Raw genomic sequence first — 24,347 nt, 5'->3', positions numbered from 1 at the left:
ACGGGTAAGTACCATGTTTCCCCGAAAATAAGATGTAGCTGGACCATCAGCTCTAATGCATCTTTTGGAGCAAAAATTAATATAAGACCCAGTCTTATTTTACTGTAATGTAAGACTGTGTTAGGCCAGCCTGGTGGCTCAGGTGGTTGGAGCTCCGTGCTCCTAACTCCGAAGGCTGCCGGTTTGATGCCCACATGGGCCAGTGGGCTCTCAACCACAAGGTTGCCAGTTTGACTCCTCGAATCCCACCAGGGATGGTGGGCTCCGCCCCCTGCAACTAAGATTGAACACGGCACCTTGAGCTGAGCTGCCGCTGAGCTCCCGTATGGCTCAGTTAGTTGGAGAGCGGGCTTTTAACCACAAGGTTGTGCGTTCAACTCCCGCAAGGGATGGTGGGCTGTGCCCCCTGCAACTAGAAAATGGCAACTGGACCGGAGCTGAGCTGCACCCTGCACAACTAATACTGAAAGGACAACAACTTGAAGCTGAATGGCACCCTCCACAAGTAAGATTGAAGGAACAACTTGACTTGGAAAAACTCCTGGAAGTACACACTGTTCCCCAATAAAGTCCTGTTCCCCTTCCCGAATAAAAAATCTTAATATATATATATATATTGTATATATAAGACCGGGTCTTATATAATACAATATTACATAAGATCCAGTATTATATTATATTATATTATATTATATTATATTATATTATATACCCAGTATATTATATTATATTGATTATATTATAAAGACCCGGTCTTATAGTAAAATAAGATCTGGTCTTATATTAATTTTTACTCCAAAAGACGCATTAGAGCTGATTGTCCGGCTAGGTCTCATTTTTGGGGAAACATGGTATGCACAGATATTTCCTAGTTCTGTCAGCTGAGAGGGCCTCAAAGTGCCATCCAGAAACAAGCACATCCAGATCTTGGTTTCTAATGCTACGCTCCAGTAAAAGGAACCAGGCTTTTTGGAAAAATGGGTGATTCTAGGGTTGGGGCAGGACAAATACAAAATGAGCCTGGAGCATCTTGTAATGCCAGAAAGTTAGGAAGTTGTGAAAGAAACAAAAGGATGGTGGCATGTCAAAGGGACACAGAGCCTATCTGAAAGACCTCCCAATGGCCAAAGCTGGAACAATTTAAGCAAAAAGTAAATGTGGTTTTGGATTAAACCCGAATTATAAAATATCCATGACTCCAAACTAATGTAAATGATTTAATAAGTAACTGTGGGAGAAGAAACAAATCTTCATAACAGAAGAATTCCAAATAATTTATGCCGCTATTCCCTGCCCCCGTGTTCTTTCCCGAGTGTAGGCTGCACTTAGTGACTTGGTTCCAAAGAACAGAGTACAGAAAGGGGGAGAAAGTAACTTCACAGTAAAGAAAGCTGCAAATTCTATCTTGGCCAAGTGATCCAGACTAATGTGACTGTGATAAGTCATGCTGATGGCGTGTGTACCCGAGATGACGTGATGAGAAGGGCACCTCCTCTCTGGTCTTCTTCCTAAAAACCCAGAACCTCAGTCTCACCATGAGAAAAACATCAGACAAACCCAAATGAAGGATAGTCAACAAAATACCGGACTAGTATTCCTCGAAATTGTTAAGGTCATGAAAAACAATGACAGCCTGAGAGCGTCACAGACCAGAGGGAACTCGGGAGACATGACAACCCCATGGAATGTGAGCTCGGGGAACAGAACAAGGACATGAGTGGGAAAACTTGTGAAATCTGAATAAAGTCTGTAGTTTTGTTGAAAAATTATATAATTTGTTATTTTATATTATCAATATATAGTATTCCTATATATTATATATTTACAAATATATGTTTAGATCATAAATATATAAGGAAAAGAATGAAGAAGTCCATTTATAAAAAGAAGCAAAAAAAAAGGAAACACTTCATGAATCTATGCAAAAATAAACCAATATAGTCAATAATATTGTGATAACTGCACGGTGACATGGTTACTAAGATTTAGTTACTAAAGACAGCATAAGGTATATAAATAAATGTTGAGTCACTATATTGTATACCTGAAACTAATTGTACATGTCTTTCAACTATACCTTAATAAAAAAAGTAAAAAATATATGCATGCAAGAACTTTTAATGAAGAAAACTTAAAATATTACAAGGAGACATCAAAGAAAGCATGAACCAATGTACAGCATGTACTCCTGTATTTGGATGTAAATATTATTCACATTATAAGGATGTGAATTCTCCATAAATTATGAAAATATAAAGATACAATAGTTTTTAAAAAACACAGTGACCAATGAATAGAAAATTCTCTGGTACACAGCGGAATCCACAAAAGCACTCTTATATATGTGGAACTTTAGTATATGAAAAAATGACATTTCAAATCTGTGGGTAAAGATGAATTATTCAGTAAATTGTGTGGAGAGAACTGGGTAACCATCTGGGAAAAGAGGAAGTTGGATCCCTACCTTGTTCCTAACATAAAGCCCAGATGGAATAGGATCAAAATGCAAAAACTAAGATCAGACAAGTATTAGAAAGATGAAGATATTAAGACTACATAAAGGGGCGGCTGGAGGGCTCAGGTTGTTAGAGAGCGAGCTCTTGGCAGCAAGGTTGCCAGTTCAATTCCCGCATGGGATGGTGGGCTTGGAGCTGAGCTGTGCCCTCCACAACTAGATTGAAGGACAACGACTTGGGGCTGATGGACCCTGGAGAAACACACTGTTCCCCAATATTCCCCAATAAAATCTTAAAAAAAAAAAAAAGACTACATAAAAAACAAATTCAGCAAGGAAAAGTTAAGAGCAGTAATAGAATGAGGGAAATAATGACAAATCAGGACAAAAAGGACCAATAACCATATAGAAAAACAGGCAAAAAATATGAAGACAGCTCAGAAAAGGACACATAAATGGCTCAAAAACACATGAAGAGTTAAAACACAGTAAGCGATCATTTTTCACCCATCAGTTTGGCACACATCAATACACTGAGTTTGTGAGGGGGCGAGGAAATAGGTGTCTCATTCCTGGCTGTTAGGAGAGTAAATTGAAGAATTTTTAGCAACAGCTATCAAAATTATGAATGAACCTACCTTTGACCCTGCAATTTCCATCTCAGGAAGTTATCCATGTATGAAAGTGAATATTCTTTGCAGTATCACTTGTACTAGCAACACCTTAGATACTGTGTTTCCCTGAAAATAAGACCTAGCCAGACAATCAGCTCTAATGTGTCTTTTGGAGCAAAAATTAATATAAGACCTGGTATTATATTATTATATTATATTAAAGACTGGGTCTTATGTTATAGTAAAATAAGACTGGGTCTTATATTAATTTTTGCTCCAAAAGACGCATTAGAACTGTCCAGCTAGGTCTTATTTTCGGGGAGACACGGTGTAAGTCAATGGACATCATGGGGTGCTGGTTCATGATGGTACCTTCATTCATTGGAACACCACACAGCTGTTATAAAAAGGCATTAGGACTCTCTCCATGATGGACCGGTAGGGGAAAAGTCTCCAAGATATAAGGTGCAGAACAGGGTGTATTTCATGTTACCATTTGTGTATTAAAAGGGAAAAAGAAAACAGCCATCACTGAGTCTCTTTGGAAGGTAACATTGGTTTCTTTGGGGAGAGGAATGAGAATTTTTCACTTATATACTTTTTTGCCTTTTGAACGATGTGAATGCATTACCTTTTCAAAACAGAACTAAAATATGAAATGTAAAATGCTTATGTCCTCTGGTCTAACAAATCTGGGGCCTAGATCCTACAGGTACATTTCCACCCACGATCAAGGACTTGTGTAGGAAGATGTGACTGCAGTTGCTTGGACTGGCAGCAGATGGAAACAGCTGGAATGTCCACCAGCCGGCACTGGCTAATGGCCGCCCATTTGCACAAAGAATACTGAGGTGGGTTTATTTGTACAGATAGGTAAGATAAGGAAAGTGCTGGTCGTGTATGTGTAGAGTGTGCTACCATTTATTAAGTAAATACCTCCATGGATTTGCTGACATACATGCACAGAATATTCCTGGAAGAAAATCCAAAACCCAGCAATGAAGTTTGCCTCTAGCGAGGAAAACTAAGAACTGGGTAAGGGTGGGAGGGAGACCTCAACCATTTGTGTGGCTGATCTGACCCTGGTCTGGAATCTCCATAAAAAAACAAAAACAGCAATCCACTAGTTAAAGATTAAAAAGTGTAAAACGAGTTCATGCCACAGGCCTTAGCACAGTGGCTGGCACACAGGGGCACCCATGAGGCCCTTGGTTTTTGTTGGACCTTCCAGAAATGACTGGCTGCTGTTGTTGAATTCCCCAACTGGCTGGGAAGGCCCAGAGCGCTGGAGAATGTCCTGCAGGATGCCAAGGTCTTGGAGGTGTCAGGCCCTGAGCGGGGGAGGCTTGAGCACATCAGGACCAGCGAGTTACACGAGAAGGGGAGGAAGCACGGGATGGCTTCTCACTGAGGCCAGGGAGGGAGAAGCAGAAGGGCAGACTAGATATCCCCGAAAGCACTTCTCCTAAAGGCCTGGGCCCCCAGTGGCAGTGCATGTTTTCCTGATGCGACGACGAGGGAAAGCCCAGGCTGGGGGAACTGGGAGTGCAAATACTCTCTGCCTGTTTCTCCCGAATATATTAAGACTGCTGGGTCCCCTCATAAGGGGTGCTGTATGGGTGAAGAGGGGAACCTCTGGTTAAGGTCCTGCCCATAATCTCCTGAGAACCAAGCACAACTTGAATTAGGAGGGTGAACCTAAGATGTCTGCCAGTCCCAGGCCCTCTGTCCAACCAGGCCAGCCTTTCTCGTCAGCTTTCCTCCTCACCCCACCGGGGACAGCTGTCTTACACGTCCACTCTTCTGCCCTCAGCGGTGGAGGGGTGGGGACAGAAAGCTCTGTGAGGTCCCGGATAGCTGAGCCAGCAGTGCACTCAGTGGGTGGGTCAGGCAGCAGGTGACAGCAGGCCACATGACAGTCTCCTTAAGGGCTCACAGCCAGAGGGGACCCCAGCCATATTTGAGCACGACCTTCTGAGCCTGAGGACTCTCAGGTGAGGTGGGAACCAGAGTTGTATTAATAGTCAAGGGTCTTGGCTGACTGCGACTCTGTGGTCCCTAAGACAGCGTGGCAACCCCCAGTCAGAAGAGGGCCAGGTGCTCCTTCTGATGCCAGGGCCCAGGCAGTGGCAACGGCAGCCGTTTGTCAGAGGTAGGCCCGGGGCAGTGTGGCTGGGGCTGAAACAGGTGAGGGCACCGGGGCTACTCTTCCCTTTGAAGCAGGGTGAAGGCCCACCGGCCACAGGCATTGAGAACCGGCAGCTCTGCTGTCGGAGCCCAACCCAGGGTCTGGCTGCCTTTCCCTGGGAGCCAAGTCAATGCGAGGACTGGGGCCACATGGGGAGTCAGCCCTTGGTAGCAGCTGGGGCGGCTGCCAGCCTAGTGCCCACTCAGCAGCCAGTGGCAGGGTGGGGAACAGCCTGCCCAGACAGGTCTGGTGCTTGGCCCGCCCGCCCGCACCCTCTGCCACAACCGCTCCCAGGAAACTCCCCGATGGCAGGGAGCTGAGGAAAACAAATGGATGTCAGCCCTCGGCCCACATCAAAAGGGATGGCGTCTGCTCGGGCAGAGTTGGGATCAAGGATGGGAGAGGTTCCAGGGAGACCAGCAGACTTCAGAAGTCAGTACTTACAGACACGGAGGAGGGAAAGGCGCTGTCCGCAGTGCCAGGGGAGGGGCAGGGACCCTGGACTCCAGGGGACTCTGGACCCACCCAGAAGAGCCTCAGGCAGCACCTGACACACTGGCCAGGGATATGCTTGATGTCATCATTTTTATTCACTTTCTCTTTTCGAAAATAAACATACAATATATAGTCTATTTATATATATATTAGATATAGTTACTGCAGGGCTCAGAACACTATCCTTCCACTAGGAGGCAGATTTCAGTTCTGACATTTGGTGGAGGGGGAAAAAAGTGTCCGTGATTGCCAGAAGCAGAATCTTTATTATTAAACAGCAGTAACAGGAAAACCTAATGCTCTGTCACACATACTGACACTTGGGAGGCCAGGCGGAGGGGAGCAGACACTAAGGAGAAACCCAATACCCTGCACAGGAGGCAGCCTGCTCGCCGAGTTCCTCATTCCTTAGCCCTGTCTGTGCTCCAGGAGCCCAGGGGACACCGAGGAACGTATCATAGGTAGTGACCGTCCTCAGGGGCAAGAGGGGGGAGCCTGGTAGGTGTGTGTGCAACTGCCAGGAGAGCAGGAGCCTGGGCAGGGCCTATGGGAGCTTCTGCCTGGTCTTCCCCACGTGGGTCAGCTCTCAGGAGGCTGTGGCCCGACTGACAACCACTGGGCCGCAGGCTAGGGGGATTCAGGCAGGGGGTGTGCGGGGGTGCAGGCCCTGGGAGTCCCAGACCCTGAAAGAACTGCTCTCCTGATACCCAGGGGACCCTTCACGCATGCCAGGACAGCCTGGCAGGGCCCATCTCATGACAGCGCGTGGGGGGGAGGCACACGAACACCAACCCAAGAAAGTGGGGGGCATGGTGCTCCCCAGGCTGGGAGCGCCCTCAGGTGTCGAGAAAAGGAAGAGAACTTTGGGTCTTCCTGTCCAGCTTCTGCAGCTGCTCTGGCTCTGTCTCTTTTGGTCCTGTCCTCACCTGACCCTAAGTGTCAGCAGCCGTGGAAGAGGGGAGTCCCTGTGCACCGGAGTACACTGAGCCTTCACTCCAGGAGGGGTGCCGCCCGCCCTGAGGACCCAGTGGGCCCTGCAGTCAGGACCAGGGAGCCCCAGGGGTGGCCAGCAGCCTTCCCTGGCCCCTCCCGGGAGGAGGTGGTGCTGTTAACCCCAGGGGGCTCCTCAATGGGCTGGGAGAAGGCTGGGGCGGGCACTGGACGGGGCCTCAGTTCTTGAGGATGGTCTCGTAGGCCTGGTACACATGCTGGGACACCTCTGGCGCTCGGCACTTCAGGGACAGCTGCAGGGGAAGAGAGGGATCTCGCTCATTCCCACGGCTTGTCTCTGGGGTTGTCATTTACTAGCCTGGGAAGGAACACGCGGGGAGGGCAGAGAGGATGGGAACCAGATGGAAGAGTGCGGTGTGCACACGTGGCCTGCTGGCAGCAGCGGCTGGGGCAGATGTGTGGGGAAGGAGAGGGCGGTCGCCACAGCCAGCCGGGTGTGGACAGAATCACTTGCTGCCCACACACCTGCTGTCAGCCCAGCCACCACGGCCCTACGGCAAGCAGCGTGAATCAGCAACGGGAGGCTGGCAGGGAGGGCCTGGCCCCCACCCTGCAGAGCTGCCTGGGCCCCCACAGCTCATGGAGGCTGAGGTCCCGGAGGAGGCAGGGGGCTGGGAGATGGTGGGGCGCTGGGGGTTCTTCCTGATTTCCTACCCAGGAACCAGGTACATCAGAAACTTTGCCTCAGTTCCAAATGCAGTGTGAGCCTGGAGAGCACAGGCAGAGGACAGACAAGTGCCACCACCCTTTCTGCCAAAATCACTGCTTCTGAAGGGTGCAATTAGGAAGGGGGAGAGGAAGTGGAGCTCCGGAAATCAGCAGGAGTGGCCCCAAGGGGGCTCTGGTCTCCTGAAGAGCTCTGTGCATAACAGGTTGGGAAGTGGGGGTACCAGCTCAGTTGGGGCCACCTGGTTGGGAAGCGCTGGGGTATCAGCAGTGGGCAGGATGCCCTCCTGCCTGCGGCCTGCATGCGTGTCTGCCTGGCTTCGGGAGCAACAGGGTGAGGCAGGGCCGCAAGAGCCAGGGGTGCACTGGAGCCAAACCAGGAGATGGGGTGTTCGAGGTGTGGCTGGGGAGGATGAGGGAAAAGAGGAAGAGAAAAGCAATCCGCTAACCTCCAAGTCCTGCACCACGGGCACCAGCAGGGCAGGTGGACATGCAGCAACCAAACACAGGGAGACGGAAATCACCACCACCGAAGCCACTGCAGCAGCCCCAGCCCAACCACAGAGCCATCGCTGCCAGTGGGGCCCGGGAGCAACGTCTCGGGAAGGGGGAGGCATGCCTGCCAGAGACGGTGCAGGGGGAGAAGCAAAGCCTGGTGCTCGCTGGGCCTGGAGCAGCAGCTTGGCCTCCAGGACAACCACGCACTCTGTGGAAGCCGTTTCCTGACTGGGGTCTGACTCAAAGCGTCGGAAGGACGAGCTGCTGGGAATCACTGACCTTCCAGCTGCGTCCCCAGGCAGGCCGGAGCAGGAGGGCCAGAGACTGGCCTAGCAGGGCCACTCTGCAGTCAGGCAGGCGTCGGGCCAACGGTGCCACCTCACAGGCCCAATTTTACAGACTCTTCTAGTTCAACTCCTTATTCTGAGGCCCAGTTTGGTGTCTTACCTGAGTGACTTGATGGGATTGAATCGGAGACTTTCTAAGGCCCTTTCCAGGGACACAATTCTGATGCTTATCGACACCAGGCTGAAAGGGACCCCAGCCTAGCTGGGCTAGAATGTCCCCCATCAGGGCCAACCTCCGGCCTGGGAGGAAGGCGGGGCAGGAGAGGCGCCTGGGATGGGGCGGGAGGGCCCAGGGGCTGGCAGGGCGGGAGCCCTCACCGTGAAGCTGGGGTTGCCCGGCTGAATGCGCAGCTCCGCCAGCACCCAGATGCCGTTGGTCAGCTTCAGGGACTGGTAGAGCATGTCCTGGCCCTCCACGTTCCTCTTGGCGACTGTGAAGATGTTGCTGCCCTGCAGCCGGCTGCTCGCGGCCTCTGGGGGTCAGAAGGCCCCCTGGTCAGCAACGGGGGAGGGCCTGGGGTGCAGGCGAGAGGCAGTGTGGATGGGGCTGGGTGCTCAGGAGTCCTACCTGCGTTGAGGGGGCAATCTCTGATCTGGAATTGGGTTTCGTTCTCATTGGGAATGTCCTTCCATGTGGCCAGGAACGTCTGCCGGTCTGCGGGGAAGAAGGCACGCTGATGAACTTGTGGCCTCACGCAGTAAGACCCAGCAGGAAGCGGGGGTGCCTTGATGCTGAGGGCTGGCACGGGCCCTGCCGCCCGGAGCTAACCCGCAGCTCTGGGAAGGTGGCTACTTGCAGTTCCCAAAGGACTGGGCTTCCTGCCTCTGGGCCTTAGTTCTCTCCTTAGCACCCACATGTGCCCTTCCCCTGCTCTGGCCCCAAGCAGCCTACTCATTAGTCAGCCTGCGTTATGGGGCCTCTGAGTGAGAGATGAGGGGGGCAAAGAGCTCCACGCAGCGCCGGGCTGGGCGTGAGTCCTCTGGGCCCTGGGATGAGTCTTTTCAGGGATTCTAGTGAGGGCACAGGAGATGGGCATCAGGGGTGAGGCATGACCTGGGTTCCCGGCCTCGGGGAGCTGGTGGATGACTCTCTAGAGCGCTCAGGCAAGGCTGAGGGGCAGAGCAGAGAACCCTGGAGTGAGATAGCTCTTGTGTGGCACAGCTCCCTTGGGGGGGGCCACAGATGGCACGGTGAGACCCTGGGGCCGTGACGGAGGTGTGCCCCTCACTCCGGGCTCTGACTCATGGACTCTGCTGTGGGGCTGCCAATCTACCATTCTAGGGACCCTACGGGTGCCCTCATGACTCACCCATCTTCCCGTCCTCCACAAAGAGGATATGCAGCGGGTACAAGGTGCTGAAGTAGAAGACGTCGATGTTGTTCTTCACAGCCACCTAGGAACGGGTCCCCATGATGCCTGACTCACCTCTGAGGCCTCAGGAAAGGCCCTGCTCCCTGCACCCCCCACCTGAGCAGATTCTCTCACATGCCTTTCCTGGGAACCACGCCCTTTCGTCCCCTCTGATGGGGCCTCCTTGTCACATCTGTGGCCTAGAGCCCGACTTCACAGATGCAGCCCTTTGCCGACACAGGCCAGGCCCAGCCCTTCCCATCAGACTCCTCCCCGAGGGTGGATGGGTAAGGACCGGGTGTTTGGTCCTGCGGGGAACACACCTGGAGGTTGTTCAGAGGCTCCATCTTCATGACTGAGCCCACCGTGCTGAGAGGCAGAGAGAGCTCCACAGTCTGGTTGGGGCTGAGTGGTGCGTGGACCTGGAGGGGGGCGGCGGGGGCCAGGCCAAAGCTGGGGAGAGAGAAGCCCCCACAGGGATGGCAGGGGGAGCAGGTGCTGACATGGTGGGCTCCTCAGGTCGGGAGCTGGGGCAGTGGTTGGCAAGAAGCCTCTCCAGCAGGCCAGCCTCACCTCAGGCCCAAGCCCAGGCAAAAGGACAACCTCCTGACCTGCGTCCTCTGGCCCTCAATGGCCATGAGGACGGGGGGAATTTCAGGCTGGCTGCAGGCCTGAAGCCCACCTCTGCTCCTCGTTCTCCTCTGGGCTCGGCCCTGGGCAGATCCAATAAGCATGGCCTTGCCCCGTCCTGCCCTCAAGGAACTTCATCTAACACCAGGGGCCTCTAAGCTGCTTCTCACTTGGAAACTCTGTGAATGCCCAAGTCACTGCTGCCAATTCCCATGTCCCAGGAGGGATGTGACCTTGCCAAGTGACATGCAGGGTTTTACTTTCTGGGCCAGAACTGGCCAGATCACAAGATGAGTAGCTGTCACCCTCCCTGGTCTGACAGAGGGTCAGGACCCACTGGCCCGCAGGCTCTCCCTGAGAAAGCAGCCCCTTCAGTCAACTTCTTAGAGGCTCAGTTTGCTCATCACTAGAGCTGCTCAGGAAGAAGAATCATCAGGAGAGGCTGCTTGGTTCCCCAGAGAGCCCTGCTGGCCTAGCTGGCCTGGTCCATGGAGACCCTGGTGGTGCCAGACAGGAGACCTTCCCCACTGACCCCCAGTGCAGGGAACCTGGAGAGGGTGAGGAACCCGGAGCAGCCACTGCGCCTAGAGGTCCTGTCTGACAGTTTAATCCTTTGCTGGCAGGCAGGCCCACTCCCCATCCGCCTCAGAGCTGGAAGCAACTCAGGCCTGGAAAGGGGGCTCCAAGCTCCTGTTATGTGGGGTGCTTGCCAAAGGCAGGCTCCTAGGCTGAAACTGGGGACTGTGTCAGTAATATACCCCTTTGGGCAGTGGAGGAAGGCAAAAAAAGAGGAGATGCCCTACTCCCTCTGCCTGGTCCTTTGGAGTCCATATAAAGAGGTCACTGGAGAGGGAAATCACCGCTTTAGAGAACTTTAGCCTGACTTGTGGTTGTGAGGAACACCTGCCTTCACCAGAAAAGAGGCACCAGGCCCCCGGCAGCCCTGAGCCCCGCCTGCAGGCACCAGCATGGGCTCTAGGCAGGCTGGCCTCAGGGGGCTCACCTGTTGCGGTTGAACTGGATGGCAAAGTCGGTCATGACCTGCAGGGCCTTGTTGGTCAGCTGCAGGTCCATGGAAATGGAGCCCACCTGGCGAGTGAAGGTGCCCGAGATCTCCAGCCCCTTGGCCTTCATGGCTGGGAGCCAGACCTGCAGGGAAGAAAGGAGGGTGGGGGGCGGGGTGCCAGTGTGTGCCACTCTCCCAAAACTCAACAGCCCCCTCTCCCTCCGCCTCACTCCTTCTCTCTCTCCTGAAGGTGCCTTCCAGATTGACCACACATGCTTTTATCACCAGGGGCCGACCATGTGTATCCTGAGATGAGAAGGACCCTGCATGGCCCACCCAGGGCCACCAGCACAGCGTGGCAGAGGAATGCAGCAGCTCTGGGGAGGGAGGTGCTGGTGTGCCCAAGGGCTGACCCAAGTCTTCAGAGGTCACAGAAGGAACAGTGAGGAAGCAGGGCTGAGGAAAGCGAGAACAAGCAGGCTCCCAGCCAAGGAGAGCAGAGAGCCCAAGGCCGTCCTGGGCCTCAGCCAGAGCCTCAGGCCACCCTGGCGTCACAGACTGTCCTCCCTGGAAGAAGGCCGGGCTGGCCTTTAATTGTAGAAACCAGTCTGACCAAGGACAGGACCTAAGAGGACTCTTGCCTGGCCTGCCCGCTGCTGTTTGGCGGCCCCTGTCACCTGAATCTCAGCTTAAGAGCTGTCTCCTCAGGGAAGCCCACCCCCAGACTCCTTCCCTAGAGGTATTCAGGGAGTGTCTGCTGAGCAAATGGCTGGAATGAAAGCCCTGCCCATGCAGGACACCTGCTGGCATCACCCTGTGGACATGCAAATGCCTCTCAGGCTGCTATTCTTACTCAGACAGCCCACAGCAGGGCAAACGGCTCAGGCCCCCTACACAGCTTCTCCAAGGTGCCCTGTGTCAGCAAATGTCCCACCGTCTCTCAAGTTGCTAACACCAGGAAACTCAGAGCCACCTGGGCAACAGTCCTCAGCCCACCATGACCCCTTCCACCATTATGTAGCCAGTCCTGCCAATGCTACCTGCTCCAATCTGCTGCCAGGCCCTCCGCTTCTTTCCTCTCTACAGGCACCACCTGTGTCTGAGCTGCCATCAGAGTTCACCAGGTAAGATGGCGGCCGCCATGTGGCTGCCCCAATTCCTCTCCCCAATTTCCATAGCAGCTAAAGTCATCTTTTAAAATGCAAATTTGATCATGGTACCTTATAAAACCCTTCCAACCCTGCAATGGCTCCCACTTGCCCATGGCTTCTATAGCCTGGTGCTCTGCCCTCCCCGGGGTCTGCTGGCACCTGCTGCTCTGGTCCCCACACACACACGCTACTCCTTCTGTTTGGAAAGTGCTTCCCCATGCCCATCCCTACCCACCCCCCAAACTTCCTAACCCTGATCATCCTTTGCTTCTCCTGCACAAATCTGTGAGGGCAAAGCACACGGCTTAGTTCTCAGCTATGACTCAGCAGGAAGTCCTGTCAGGTGACTTCCCTGGGCCCCGCCTCTCCATCAGGCCTCCTTCCCCAGGTTCTTGTAGAACTGGCTATCTTTCTGTCACCATGTCTGACTGCTGAGATGGGGACCTCATCTCTCTTGGTCACTGTGGGTTCATGGAATCTAGCACAGGTTCTAACAGAACTAACCCTGAACATTTGTTTACTGGAGGAACCAATGAACTGTCACTACCTACTGGTCCAAATGCTTGAGGAACTCCAAGATCTTGTACACAGAGAACCTCATCCCCCTTGACCAGGAAGTTTGGAGAATGTATTTATCCCCACAGGCGGGGTGGGGAAATACACATGGGACAAATAATTCTAGGTAGTCACAATGCTGTTAGGAAAATGCAGACAACATACGTACTGATTCTGAAAGGAGAGCAGCCGCATCCTGAACATCCTATGACTAAGGTAGTGGGGAAAGTCCTTCCCATGATGGAATGATTCCTCTTCCAGGAAGCCTGCCCTGACTTCTCCTGACCTCAAATGAACACATAGTTCCCTGAGGGCCACCTGCCCGAAGGCCAGTTCCAGGCTTTATATTCCTGGCAGCCCTGTGATGCCTGGTGAGGGCATCGTCTGGGGTGGGCATGCCCAAGCCTTCACAACACTGAAATACATCATTTTATTCTTTTCCTTTTATGTCTCCTCTATGCGGTAGGAGCATCTTTTGATTAATTTTGAAATTACATGTGTAAGTGGGTCCACGGTCCACAAATCTCATTTAAGGATAGAAGAGAAAGGGGGCATTATAAGATGTCTATTATCAATGAGGGCCATGGAGTCAGATAGCACTACTCCAAACAGATGGGACTTTTGCCAGTTCCCTAGAAGGTGCTGGGCTCTCCTTCACCTCCAGGCCTTTCCACAGGCTGTTATTTTGGCCTGGAGCCCTCTCCCCACTTTTGCCTAGCTAATTCTGACTTGGTCTACAGGCCTGAGATCCAGCTTCCCTCTGGGACCCCTTCCCCAGCACCCCGCCCATGCCTGATGCAGCATGTTCTCCCTGTGCTCCCACAGCCCCCGCTGCCCTCAGCATCGTGTTGGCTAACAGCTGCTCCTGGAGCTCATGTCTGCTGGCCTGAGCCAATTCTGCAGAATTTAAGGAGCCCACACATCAATCTCTAATTTCTCTCTGCTCTTGCCACAAGAAGAAGGGTGGTACTTACTGTTTTGGGGGCCACGTATGATCCTGACAGGGTGCCCACGCCACTGGTCAAGTCAAAGAGGTCACTCAGGCCACTGCCCATGGGTGCTCCTAGGTTGGCTGGTACTGCAGCTGCTGGGGGAGTCACGAAGTTGGGGCCCCCGATCTGGAAAGGAAAGACAAGGGGTCAGAGTCAGGCATCTAAGGCAGGGACATCAGGGGCCCAGGATGAGCAGAGCCACCTGGCTCTTCAGAAAATAGGGGGGTAAGACAGGAGGGGGTCCCACAGGGCTGCCATCACATCAAGTCTAAGTTGCAGAGACAAGACAAGTGAAGTGGGTGGAGAAGAGAGGCCAAGCCCTTCCTTACCCTGCAAGCCTTGAGTCTCAGGGGTGACCTCTGGGAAAGGGCTGGGGACACTCACAAGCTAACACTCAGCCCACAGATAAAGGGGGTGCCTGAGACACACTGCTATGCTGGGACTGTGCTAAGCAGATGGAGTGTGCCCTCCAGAACGTCAGAGAGGGGCTGTGGGGACAGAGTGGCTGGCGACCCTCAGGATGACAAGACAACTCTGTCACAGGGTGGCGAGGATGGGTGAGGAATTCATGGATATGGAGACCCAGGGGCAGCTAGACACCAGACAGTCAAGGCAGAGGCTGCCAGCACACTGGACAGAAGGCCAGGGCTCTGCAGGGAGAGACTGCTTGGACATCATCTGACCCTTGGGATGCTGGGCCAGCGCTCTCAGGAGGAGCTGGGACAAAGGCTTGGTGACACAAGGGTTGAACCGTACCCCTTCAGGCTCATCCCCCATCTCCAAGCAGAAGCAGGCAGGGTGAAGAGAACAGGCAGCCACATGCACAGAGAAAAGCCAGGAAGGAGGACACAAAGAGAAATGAAAGAGAGAGAGGGGAAGGGGGGAGGGGAGAAGGGGTGGGAGAGAGAGAGAGAGAGAGAGAGAAAATTAGTTACTGCTGCCCTATCTGAGATGAGTCTGGTGCAAGGCTATGCCAGGCCTAGGAGGGGCCCAGACCGTCTGTATGAAGGGCACTAACCCCCTGGCTTTACCCCACCACCCACATCCTGTACCATGGCCCTTCCTACCCTTTCCTGGGTCACAGCCTTGGGGACTTGAGCCAGACATGGCCAAGTGACAGAGGCTCTGGCTCTACCAGCTGCCCACTCTACCTGGCTCTACCAGCTGCCTGAAGAAGTTCCAGGGAGATACCCAGGCCGGTCTCACCACCCCTTCTGCAGGGGAGGAGGGCTGTCTCTGATCGCTCATGGGTCTCGCTCAGGCCTGCTGGGCTACTGCCCCCAGCTGGTGCCGGGTATGGCGGGAAGAGGACACAGGTCTGGCTCTTCCTGTCCTATGGCCAAGGTGCCTGCAGCATCAGACTTGGAGGAAGGGGCTAGGCCTGGCCCTACACTGTCCCAAATCCCTTGGGCCTCAGGGCCTGGTAAAGAGCTAAGTCCTATGCCTGCTACTTAGCAGCTATGCTAGTCTCTGTAAGCCTGTTTTCTCACCTATAAATAGGGAGCTACATGATCACCTTCGCAGGCAGAGGTACCTGGTGCCTGGCACAGGAAAGGTGTTCAATGATTGCGCCTCTGAAGATCATTATCAATGTCATCCAGAGGGGTTCCCGGGACGTACCAGGCTGTCAAGGCCACCACCAAGAAGGTCCACAGCTCCCATCTGCACCGAGGAGGTAGCCAAGGGTGGGCCGCTCACCGGGGGTCCAAGGTCCAGGTTAAGGAGGTCACCTAGCAAGTCGCCCTGGGCAGGGATGACATCTGGCTGCTCGCCAGAAGGCGCTCCAGGAGGGGCTGTCTCAGGGCTCTCTGTGCTCTCGCTCCTGCAGACACAGGCGGAAGAGGGTCAGCAGGGTGGGGGTCGGGCTGTCTGAGGGAGGTCCGAGTCCGCAGTCTCCAGGACCCGCCCCTAGGACATGCGTCTCCTCACTGTCCCAGAAGGGGCGGTCTACGTGCCCCTTCTTCCCCCACTTATCCATGTGTTTGGCTTTCCACGAGATCCAGATTCATGGGAATGAGTGAAAGGAGGGAACATCTGTATTTCCAACACTTAGCCCAATCTAAAGAGCAGACTGGATGTCAGTCCCCAGAAGACTGGGCAACCAAGCCAAACCCACCACCTGGGAGTGGCAGAGGAGGAAAGCGAGAACGTGACTCTGGAATCAGACAAACTCAGGCCTGAGCCCAGCTCGTTGGCTGTGGGATGCTGCAGCAGGCACTCTCCATGCCTACCGTCCTAGTCTGTTAAATGGGGACATCTCTACGTGCTGGTCTAGGGCACCAATGAGCTCACCTAGTCAACACCTGGTGTGTAGTAACCACTCAAAAAAGGGTCTCTAGAACCATAATTTTCTCAGACTCAGACCTCGCCAGGGAACATCACTTCAGGCCTGAACCCGAGCTACTGAACTGAGGAAGGAGGTGGGAGGCTCAGCCCGCGACGGGCCGCTTCACTCACGAGGCGGTGCGGGGCGGCAGGCTCTTGTGCACCACACCCCGGCCCCCCTCCACAAAGGCGCTGGGCGGCTTGTGGTAGACGGAGGCCAGTGTGCCGATGTAGCAGATGAGCTCGTCCAGCAGCGTGGGCTCGATGAGGTCCGTCTCTTCAGAGATGAGCGGCTTCTCGGCCAACACCACCTCCTTGGCAGCCACTGGGTCAGTGGAGAGCAGGCGCCAGTAGATGTAGCCGCGGTCCCGCAGGTCCGGGTTGTCGGAGTCCTTGTGGGGGGTGATGAGAAGCCCATGAAGTTCAGAGCAGAGCAACCGGGGGAGGGGAAAGGGAAGAAGGGGAAGGAGCAGCTTGAATGGACGTGGCCTCCCAGATCCTCCACTCGAGCTCCCGTCTCCAGTCCCCACTCCCCTCGATGGGCAGTCTGCCCTCCCTGCCCTCATATAAACCCCTGGTTCTCAGACTTCCCTCTCCTCTCTCACTGACAGTCGGTCTCCATTTCACCACCTGACCCCATTCCCTCTTGATTTGTTATGGCCGAGCTCCCGGAGCAGGCCTTCTGGATCATGCTGGGGCCAGACCCACAGCAGTGGCATTCTTAGGGGCCTGACCACCCAGGTCTGGCTCCTTGGGCTGAAGCGCCCCTTGTGGAGCAAGAGTTGTGCTGGGCACAGCGGGGAGGCTGGGGCACCCACCTGAGTGGCCAAGCTGAGGACCTGCTGCACGAGCTCCTGGGTCTCTGTCGGCTTCTTCAGAAAGAGTTTCACAATAGCTGTCAGCAGCTGCAGCTGCACCTGCGGGAAGACAAAGGGGACAAGGAAGAGTGTGAGCTTCGGGTGGGGACAGCAGGAAACCAAATGAGGGCCTTGAAGAGGGAAAGAGCGTTCTAAGGCCCCGCAAGTGGAGAACGGCTTTCCTAGGTTTGGGAGTGGCCATGGAACACGGACTAAGGCCACAGGGGGTGTTGGTAGTGCTGAGTGGCCTGGACCTTGGCATTACCACTCAGGAAGGAGCTGGCCGCTGTACCACTTGGCAACCCTACACAGGCCAGGAGCTGCTGCCCAGCCTTAGGGTCCCAGAAACCTGTCAGGGCTCCCGGCCTCCCAGGCCTCAAGGAGCTCACAGCTTAAAAAAGGCAACACGTGTAGCTGGTAAGCTTCTTAAAGGGACCACCATCAACAAGTGGAGGTGGTGCTAGTGCGGTCCAGGGGACTGGACCATCGGGGCCCACAGAGCCAGCCTGTCGTTGAGGAGCTGCGCTTCTACCCGAGGGTGGGAACCATCTCTGCCCAGGCCTTGCTCAGCCTCCACCTCTTAACTGGCTGCTGCCTTCACCTGCGCATGCCTCCTGCTGCCCTCGGCTTGGCCAAAACCTCCTTACCCCTCTGAACTCATGCCGACCCCAGCCCCCACAGGCTTCTGCAGCCTCCTGCACCGCCACTCCCCATCAACACCGCGTCCCCCACTGGATTGGAAATGCTTTCCAGCCACTGGGCTGTCCTGTGGAGAGAGCCCCCTGAGGGCAGGGCGTGTCTGTCACAGTTGAATCCCTGGTTATTCCTCAGTCGAGTACTCAGTGTGTAGCAGGCCCTTAAGGAAAACTTGCTGACTGAAGAGACATCTCTGAAAGAATAACCCTCTGCACACAGTCCTTCCTTAGCTGCATCTCATTTTTGCCAGTCCTGGGAAAAGAGGGCAGCCTGAGGCTCCTGAGCCAGGGCTGTGCCAGGCACAGGCCTGCAGTAAGAGGGCGGGAGTGGACCTGGCAGCACATGCTGGGCCTGTCCAGCAAGAGGGCACTTACAGAAACAAAGGGCTGAACTACCGGGTACACAGGTTGGAATGACAGCAGGAGGCAGGATGGAGGGGAGGTGGTCTCTCTCTGGGAATGGGTGATGCAGAGTCCTTGTGATTTGGTTACACATGAGCCAGTGGCAGAGGAGCAGTGGGCTATTTCCAAGGCAGGAGGCAGCCCCGGGACTGGCTTCTGGCCCTGGCTCTAGACCCTGGCTGTCCAGCCTAGAGAAAGCCAGCTGGTGAGGGAGAGGTGTGGCCTACTTCGGGGGTTCTTGTGAACTTTGCAAACGGCAATTCACGGCCGCTGACTTGGAGCTAGTTAGATCACACCTCATGTGGACTCTGGTTCTATCACTTCCCAGCTGGGTGATCCTGGACAAGTCATTTCACTTCTCTGAGTGTTTCCTCATCTATAAAATGGGTATACTACCTCACAGGGTTCATGGAAAACTCAGTAAGACAACAAACAAAGAATCTATTATGTATTCTGCTCAACACACAACAGCTGTCATCACCATCATCAATATCAGCACGGCCACCACACAGGGACTCTTTACCAAGTTCTTCACAACCCAGGTCAGCTGGCTGCCTGGAGTCATTCATCACTGTCTGGTCTGCTACTCGGTCTGGGACTCCGCCCAGGAGCCCAGCTCCTCCCACCTCCCAACAGCCCTCCTGCAATGATGCTGCTGCCTCTGCCATCCACACAGGGGACAGAGGCAGGCTGGGCTAACGTACCACGCTGGCCAACATGAGTTTCCTGTCCCTCGGAGAGGCCTAGGAACCTAGAACAAGGAGGCTCACAGAGAATCTGAAATAGGTTTCCCAACTGCAAAGCACCAGACGAGAATTCTTATAAAAGCTCTGAACTGTGCTGTGAACCCAGGAGGCAAAGGGAGCAGGCCAGTTAATTAGAACACCACCACACGGCTCCTGTTTGCTGAGCCCTGGGGTGGGCAGTTTACCCACATCACCCAATAAGCTTTGCAGGAGCCCTGTACCAGAGACCAGGAAAGGGGCATGGTGAGGTGAACTTGCTCCAGGCCACCCAACAGAGGAGAAGCCTGGATTTATTTCCCCACCCCAGGGACCAATTAATAACGGCAGGGCCTTCAGATATATTTCCAAGGGAAAAATGCAAGGTGCTGAACAATTTGAATTTGTATAGTATGCTATCAGTAGTGTTTACAAATATATGAGAGGGAAATATGTATGGAGTCAATCCTCGTTATTTCTACCGTCCATATTTACAAATGTGCCTACTTGCTAAAATTTACTTGTAACCCCAACATCAATGCTCGTGGCACTTTCACGGTCATTCACAGACACATGCAGAGCAGTGCAAAATCCGAGTTACCTGACATATATATTCCCAGCTGAGGTCAAAAGAGGCGACACTACCTTTTCATTCTCACATCATAAACAAGTGTCCTTTTCAGTCTACTCATGTCTTTCACACTTTGGTGCTTTTTGTGGGTGATTTCTCTGTTTAAAGTGGCCAAGTGTAGTGCTGAAGTGCTGTCTAGTGTTCCTAAGTGCAAGTAGCTGTGAAGAGCCTCATGGAGAGAATGCCTGTGTTAGGGAAGCTTGGCTTAGGCATGAGCTGTAGTGCTGTCGGCGCCCTGAGTTCAATGTTAACGAATCAATAACGTATATTAAACAAGGTGTGTTTAAACAGAAACACCAAGTAAAACAAGGCTATGGGTTGACCAGCAGACTAAAAATGTTGGGACCAGAGGCTCGTAGGAACCCAACTCTGTATTTCTCCTGGGAGCAATGGTTTCCTTGCTAATTCAGTGACTTTACAGAACATAAGAACCACAAATAACAAGAATCGACTGTGTACGTGTATGTTTACGTGTATACAGAAATTTGTGTATACCTGCTGGTGTATTTCTAAACTCTATCTGGAAGTATCCCCAAGAAACCAATAAATAACACTGGTGACCTCTGGGAGAACTCTAGCCGGGAAAGCGGTGGGAAAGAGAATTTTCACTATATGTATCCTTCCCTATCTTTTCAATTTTGAACCAAGTCAATGTATTATCTATCCCAAGAAAAATACAAAAACAAAACCAGAAAGCTCTGTCTGCCTTCAAGGCACACCACTGGAGGCCGTCCTCACATGTTCCCCTCAGGTACGGTAGTGTGGGGGGAAAAGGGGCCACACCTATCACCCATACATCACTTATCTGTCTGTCCACACCATCAGTGCCGTGTTAGGAGGGGCAAGGCCCTGCGGCCTGCTGGCTGAGGGGAGAGGTTCAGAGCAGGATGGACCACAGTGGTGATGACCCACACCCTGGCCTGAGCCGGCCCACTCGACAGCTCACCTGGGTGCTCTCATCATGGAAGCCCTCCAGGAAACTCTCCAGCAGCTCATCGGCATTGTCAATCCGCTCGGCGTACTCGCCCACAATCCAGATCATGGCAGCCCGCGCCTCGGGCTCATCCAGGGAGTCCAGGTTCTCGCATAGTGTGGCAATCACGCTCTCATACCTGGAGACCAGCACACAGCCGACATGTGAGCACTGAAGGAGCCGGGGCAACTCGGGAGGCCCAGCAGGGGCCAGGAAAGACAGGCAGATGCCGGAATGGAGAGGGTGGTGAGCAATGGGATTTGAGTTTTATCTGTTACATTTTAGTTCTTCTTTTGCTCTGGGGAGCAGAGGAGGGGAGGGGCAGCTCAGGAGCAGTAAGAAAAAACAAAGCGTTTCTTTTGAGAATGCTGTTTGTGGCAGAGAAGTAAGGAGAGAGGAAAGGCTCCTCCTCGCTTTTCCTCCCCACGCCCCCGAGCCCAGCAGAGCCGCATCACCCACACTGGGAGGGGCGGGCACCTACTTGTTGGGGTACTTGCGGAAGATGTCCTTGATGACCACGATGGCTTCCTGAACCACGTAGTTGACCTTGGTCTGGATGAGATCAAGCAGCGTGCTCACACAGCGCTCTGCAGATTGCTGTGGGGAGAGGAGATTGCGGATACGGCCCCTGCACCCACCTCCGACAGCGCCCTGCTGACTGTGCCTGGGCCAAGGGCTCAGTCACATCTTGTTCCTTGTCATGGCAGGAGAACAGAACACTGTCCCCAGATAACGGGGTAGAATGGGTACAAAATGACGGCCCTGGGATGGCAGGGACAGAGGCAGATAGACTTAGACTGAGGAGAAGGCCAGTGGAGCTCCTGCGAGTGGGGAGTCCTCGGAGCTCCTCCAGGCCAAGCCCTGAGGGCAGCCTGACGCTACCTCACTTCCACTTATTTCCCCAAATGGTCTCCCATGACTAAAAACTTAGAAAAGCTCTGCTTAGACACTCCCCACCCCCTAATTCCAACATGCTGCACTAATGCCCTTGTAGGAGAAATTTCTCAGGATGCCATCACAGGTGCCAGGGGAAAATGTCCCAAGGCGCTGTGTTGACCAGCTGTCCCAGGATTCTCTAGCCCCCAGTGGACCCATTTAAGGAAATTCAACTCAGTGGGCAAGGAACATCTCCATAGGAAGAGAATGGGAGGGAAGAAATGCCAGGACATGGGCGTCTGGCTAGTCCTCGGGAGCTGGAGCAAGACGTGCATGGACAGCTGAATCATACTTGCCAGAACGTTTGACAGGCAGAGCCCCTGCCCCAAAGCTCCATGAATTGAAAGCTAAGTCTACCAGGGCAACCATCAGCTGGGGCTGCCCTGTTCTCTTAGCTAATGCTTCAGGAGAACCTGTGATTATAATAGGTTCATTTCATCTGCAACAACTCAAAGGCTTAACGGAGATTACAGAGTAAGAAGGAGCCCACCCAAATGTGCACAATGGGTGCCTTGGGGGCTCTGGTGATGACCCTCCGGCATTCCCGGACTATGAGCAGATGGCAGATTCTGCTCCCATCAGACTGGTTTCCTGGTTTCTGCTTTCTTCCCCTCCCACTCCCCAGGTGAGGACAGAATCCCAGAGCCTCACCTCCACCTTGATGGCACAGCGGCCAATGGCTCGCACAGCCTTCCGTACAAAGTCCACATCCACCTCTGTCGCGTACTCTTTAAGCTCTGCCAAGACCTGTGGCCCAAACAGAGAAGATGGGGTTGGAGGGATCTGGTGGGGCAACCTCCTGGAACACCCAAGCAGTGGGGATGCACAGACTCCTAGAAGAACAGGATTCTGCCTCTTGCTAGAGGTGGAAGGCCTAAGGGAGACCACTGTCAGGTGCCCCAAGGGGACAGCAGGGAAGGACTAGTGGGCAGTGCTGGACAACCCTGTTTAGGTTGATCTTGCTAACATATCCACCTAACCACCACTTTTCAATGGATGAGTAAGTAGTAACAGGGAGAACAGATTCTTTATCACTTAATGCTTGTTACGTGCGTGCTTACAGAGCCTGTGCCCCAGGCTAAGTACACTCCATGAGATGAAGTGTTAACAGTGAGGGTCAGCAGCCTGCCCGGAGGCCCACCCCGAGGCCCGGGCCCCTGGCCACTGCCTCCTGCCGACCTGGGCAATGTTGGCCTGGGAGGCCAGGCGAATCATGATGTCCAGCTTCTCCAGCTTCACATAGATGGGGTCGTTGTACTTCACGAAGAAGACCTTCATCTCGTGCTTGAGGATCTCAGGCCTGGTGGTAGGGCAGGGTTGCCCAAAGAGCAAAAAGCAAGTCATCAGCCCTGTGCGAAAACCCCTTCCACATTTGCTGGGGCACTTCTGGGGTCTGAGGTGGAGGCTGACACCCGTGAAGGCCGTCACCACCATGGCTGCCCACTCCTGGGCAGGAGGCCCACTGACTGGCCATTGTGAGTCTAACCACATCCCAGGAAGGGAAGAGGGAACATGAGCAAGAGGTTTCCCATTAGAGAGGAAGCAGGCACTAGGCGACAGGCTTGGCCTTGGTTCCAATCCCAGCGTGCGACTGAGGCCTCTACTTCCTCACCTATGCAATGGGCATGCCACTGAGCCAGAAAGCATTACCACTGCAAGCCTGAGTCTCTAGTCTTAGAAAGGTCTGGAGTCTGGGAACTCAGCTTTCGGGAGTCGTCTCACCATTCCCTAAATGATAAAGGCGGTTAACTGCGCCTAGACTGCAGAAACAATATGGTCTATGCTAAACACTGGCTTTTTGGTGGGTGCCAGGCAGAGGGTGCCCACATGAGTATCAAATAGGCACTCCCAGGCAGAGTTACACATTTTATTGCTGAGGGAGGAGTGTGCTCTGTGTGACCCCCACCCCCATGGATGGGAGGGCGTATAAGGAAGCCGGCACGTGGATTCCTCCAGACTCCACCTGTGTCATCCTTCCTTAGGATTCAGCTGTGTATCCTCACTACTTTTGATAATAAATCTTAGCTGTGAGGACAATACATGCTGACTCCCATGAGTCCTAGGGAGCAAATGAATGTGGGGTGGTCCTGGGGACATGACGGGGCTGTTATAAGTTACACGTGATGCATCTAGCATGATCGGTGCCTGCCTCAGAGAAGGCGCTGGCCACACAGGAGCGATCAGCAGTGGCACTGCTCCTTCTTCAACTGGCACCACCCACATCCTTTTTCCTTAGATGAGGAAAGCTAAAAGGTGGAGAGGCTTGTACCAGGTCACACATCTAGTGCAAATAAGGATGGGAGGCAAGATGAGAATCAACACGCCAACTCCTACTCTGATGCCCTTTCCAGAACAGAGGAGGAAGGAAAAGGAATGAGGACAGACGGTGAGGAAGGGAGAAGACACAGCAGAGAGGAAGGAGGGAGCCTGGGTACTCCGTGCTGCTGTGCAAGCTGCAGAGAGGTCCTGACAAAGCAAGGAGCCTCTGTCGTGCCTATGGGGGAGGCAGGATCCTGAGCTGGGGGGCAGCAGCAAGAAGTGATTTCTGCAATCAGGACGTGGCAAAAGCTGCCCAACCACATGTCAGGACTGGGCCAGGTGGTACCTTGGCAACACAGTCGACTTCTTAAGCGATTTGCCGTGTTAAATATAGGCCAGGGAGCCCGTCGTGATCCACGTCACCACACCTTCCTAATCCCGCCCTGCAGCTGCGAATCCCTGTCACCCCTTTGTCCAGGCACTCAGAGAGCTTTCCCACATTTAATTCCAAACCTTCACAAATATCCTCATTCCACTGATATCTCTGGGCCCCCAAGAGTGTCCTAAGAACCAGACTGATGTTACGA

The 24,347-nt window shown here is 53.7% G+C and overlaps 1 protein-coding gene and 1 non-coding gene across 8 annotated transcripts in view; both read right to left on the bottom strand.

Annotated features, from left to right (window-relative positions):
* Window positions 1-1,427: 1,427 nt before the first annotated feature.
* AP1B1 (adaptor related protein complex 1 subunit beta 1) overlaps window positions 1,428-24,347 on the bottom strand; it is a 48,555-nt gene continuing 25,635 nt past the window's right edge. For 3 of the 7 annotated variants that reach the window (XM_019743076.2, XM_074321855.1, XM_074321854.1), the window contains exons 8-22: window positions 22,681-22,801; window positions 22,153-22,248; window positions 21,047-21,162; window positions 20,539-20,704; window positions 17,104-17,202; window positions 16,418-16,677; window positions 15,581-15,782; window positions 14,717-14,737; window positions 13,943-14,086; window positions 11,260-11,405; window positions 9,950-10,079; window positions 9,585-9,669; window positions 8,843-8,929; window positions 8,593-8,747; window positions 5,999-6,996 (exon numbers count right to left, since the gene is read on the bottom strand). In XM_019743076.2, the coding sequence (XP_019598635.1) occupies window positions 6,922-6,996; window positions 8,593-8,747; window positions 8,843-8,929; window positions 9,585-9,669; window positions 9,950-10,079; window positions 11,260-11,405; window positions 13,943-14,086; window positions 14,717-14,737; window positions 15,581-15,782; window positions 16,418-16,677; window positions 17,104-17,202; window positions 20,539-20,704; window positions 21,047-21,162; window positions 22,153-22,248; window positions 22,681-22,801 (1,903 nt within the window). In that variant the 3' untranslated portion in view covers window positions 5,999-6,921. Of the gene's footprint in view, window positions 1,509-5,828; window positions 6,997-8,592; window positions 8,748-8,842; window positions 8,930-9,584; window positions 9,670-9,949; window positions 10,080-11,259; window positions 11,406-13,942; window positions 14,087-14,716; window positions 14,738-15,580; window positions 15,783-16,417; window positions 16,678-17,103; window positions 17,203-20,538; window positions 20,705-21,046; window positions 21,163-22,152; window positions 22,249-22,680; window positions 22,802-24,347 lie in introns of those variants that run through there. The other 4 variants (XM_074321858.1, XM_074321857.1, XM_074321856.1 and 1 more) reach the window with 3 other exon arrangements.
* Window positions 10,613-10,709, bottom strand: LOC141569312 (small nucleolar RNA SNORD125). The gene has a single exon (XR_012492811.1). It is a non-coding gene; the product is annotated as a small nucleolar RNA SNORD125 (small nucleolar RNA).

This window comes from Rhinolophus sinicus, linkage group LG16 (assembly GCF_036562045.2).
Source record: "Rhinolophus sinicus isolate RSC01 linkage group LG16, ASM3656204v1, whole genome shotgun sequence".
Taxonomy (NCBI): Eukaryota; Metazoa; Chordata; class Mammalia; order Chiroptera; family Rhinolophidae; genus Rhinolophus; species Rhinolophus sinicus.
The sequence above is the reverse complement of the archived record's forward strand: the minus strand, read 5'-3'. Positions and strand labels throughout refer to the sequence as shown.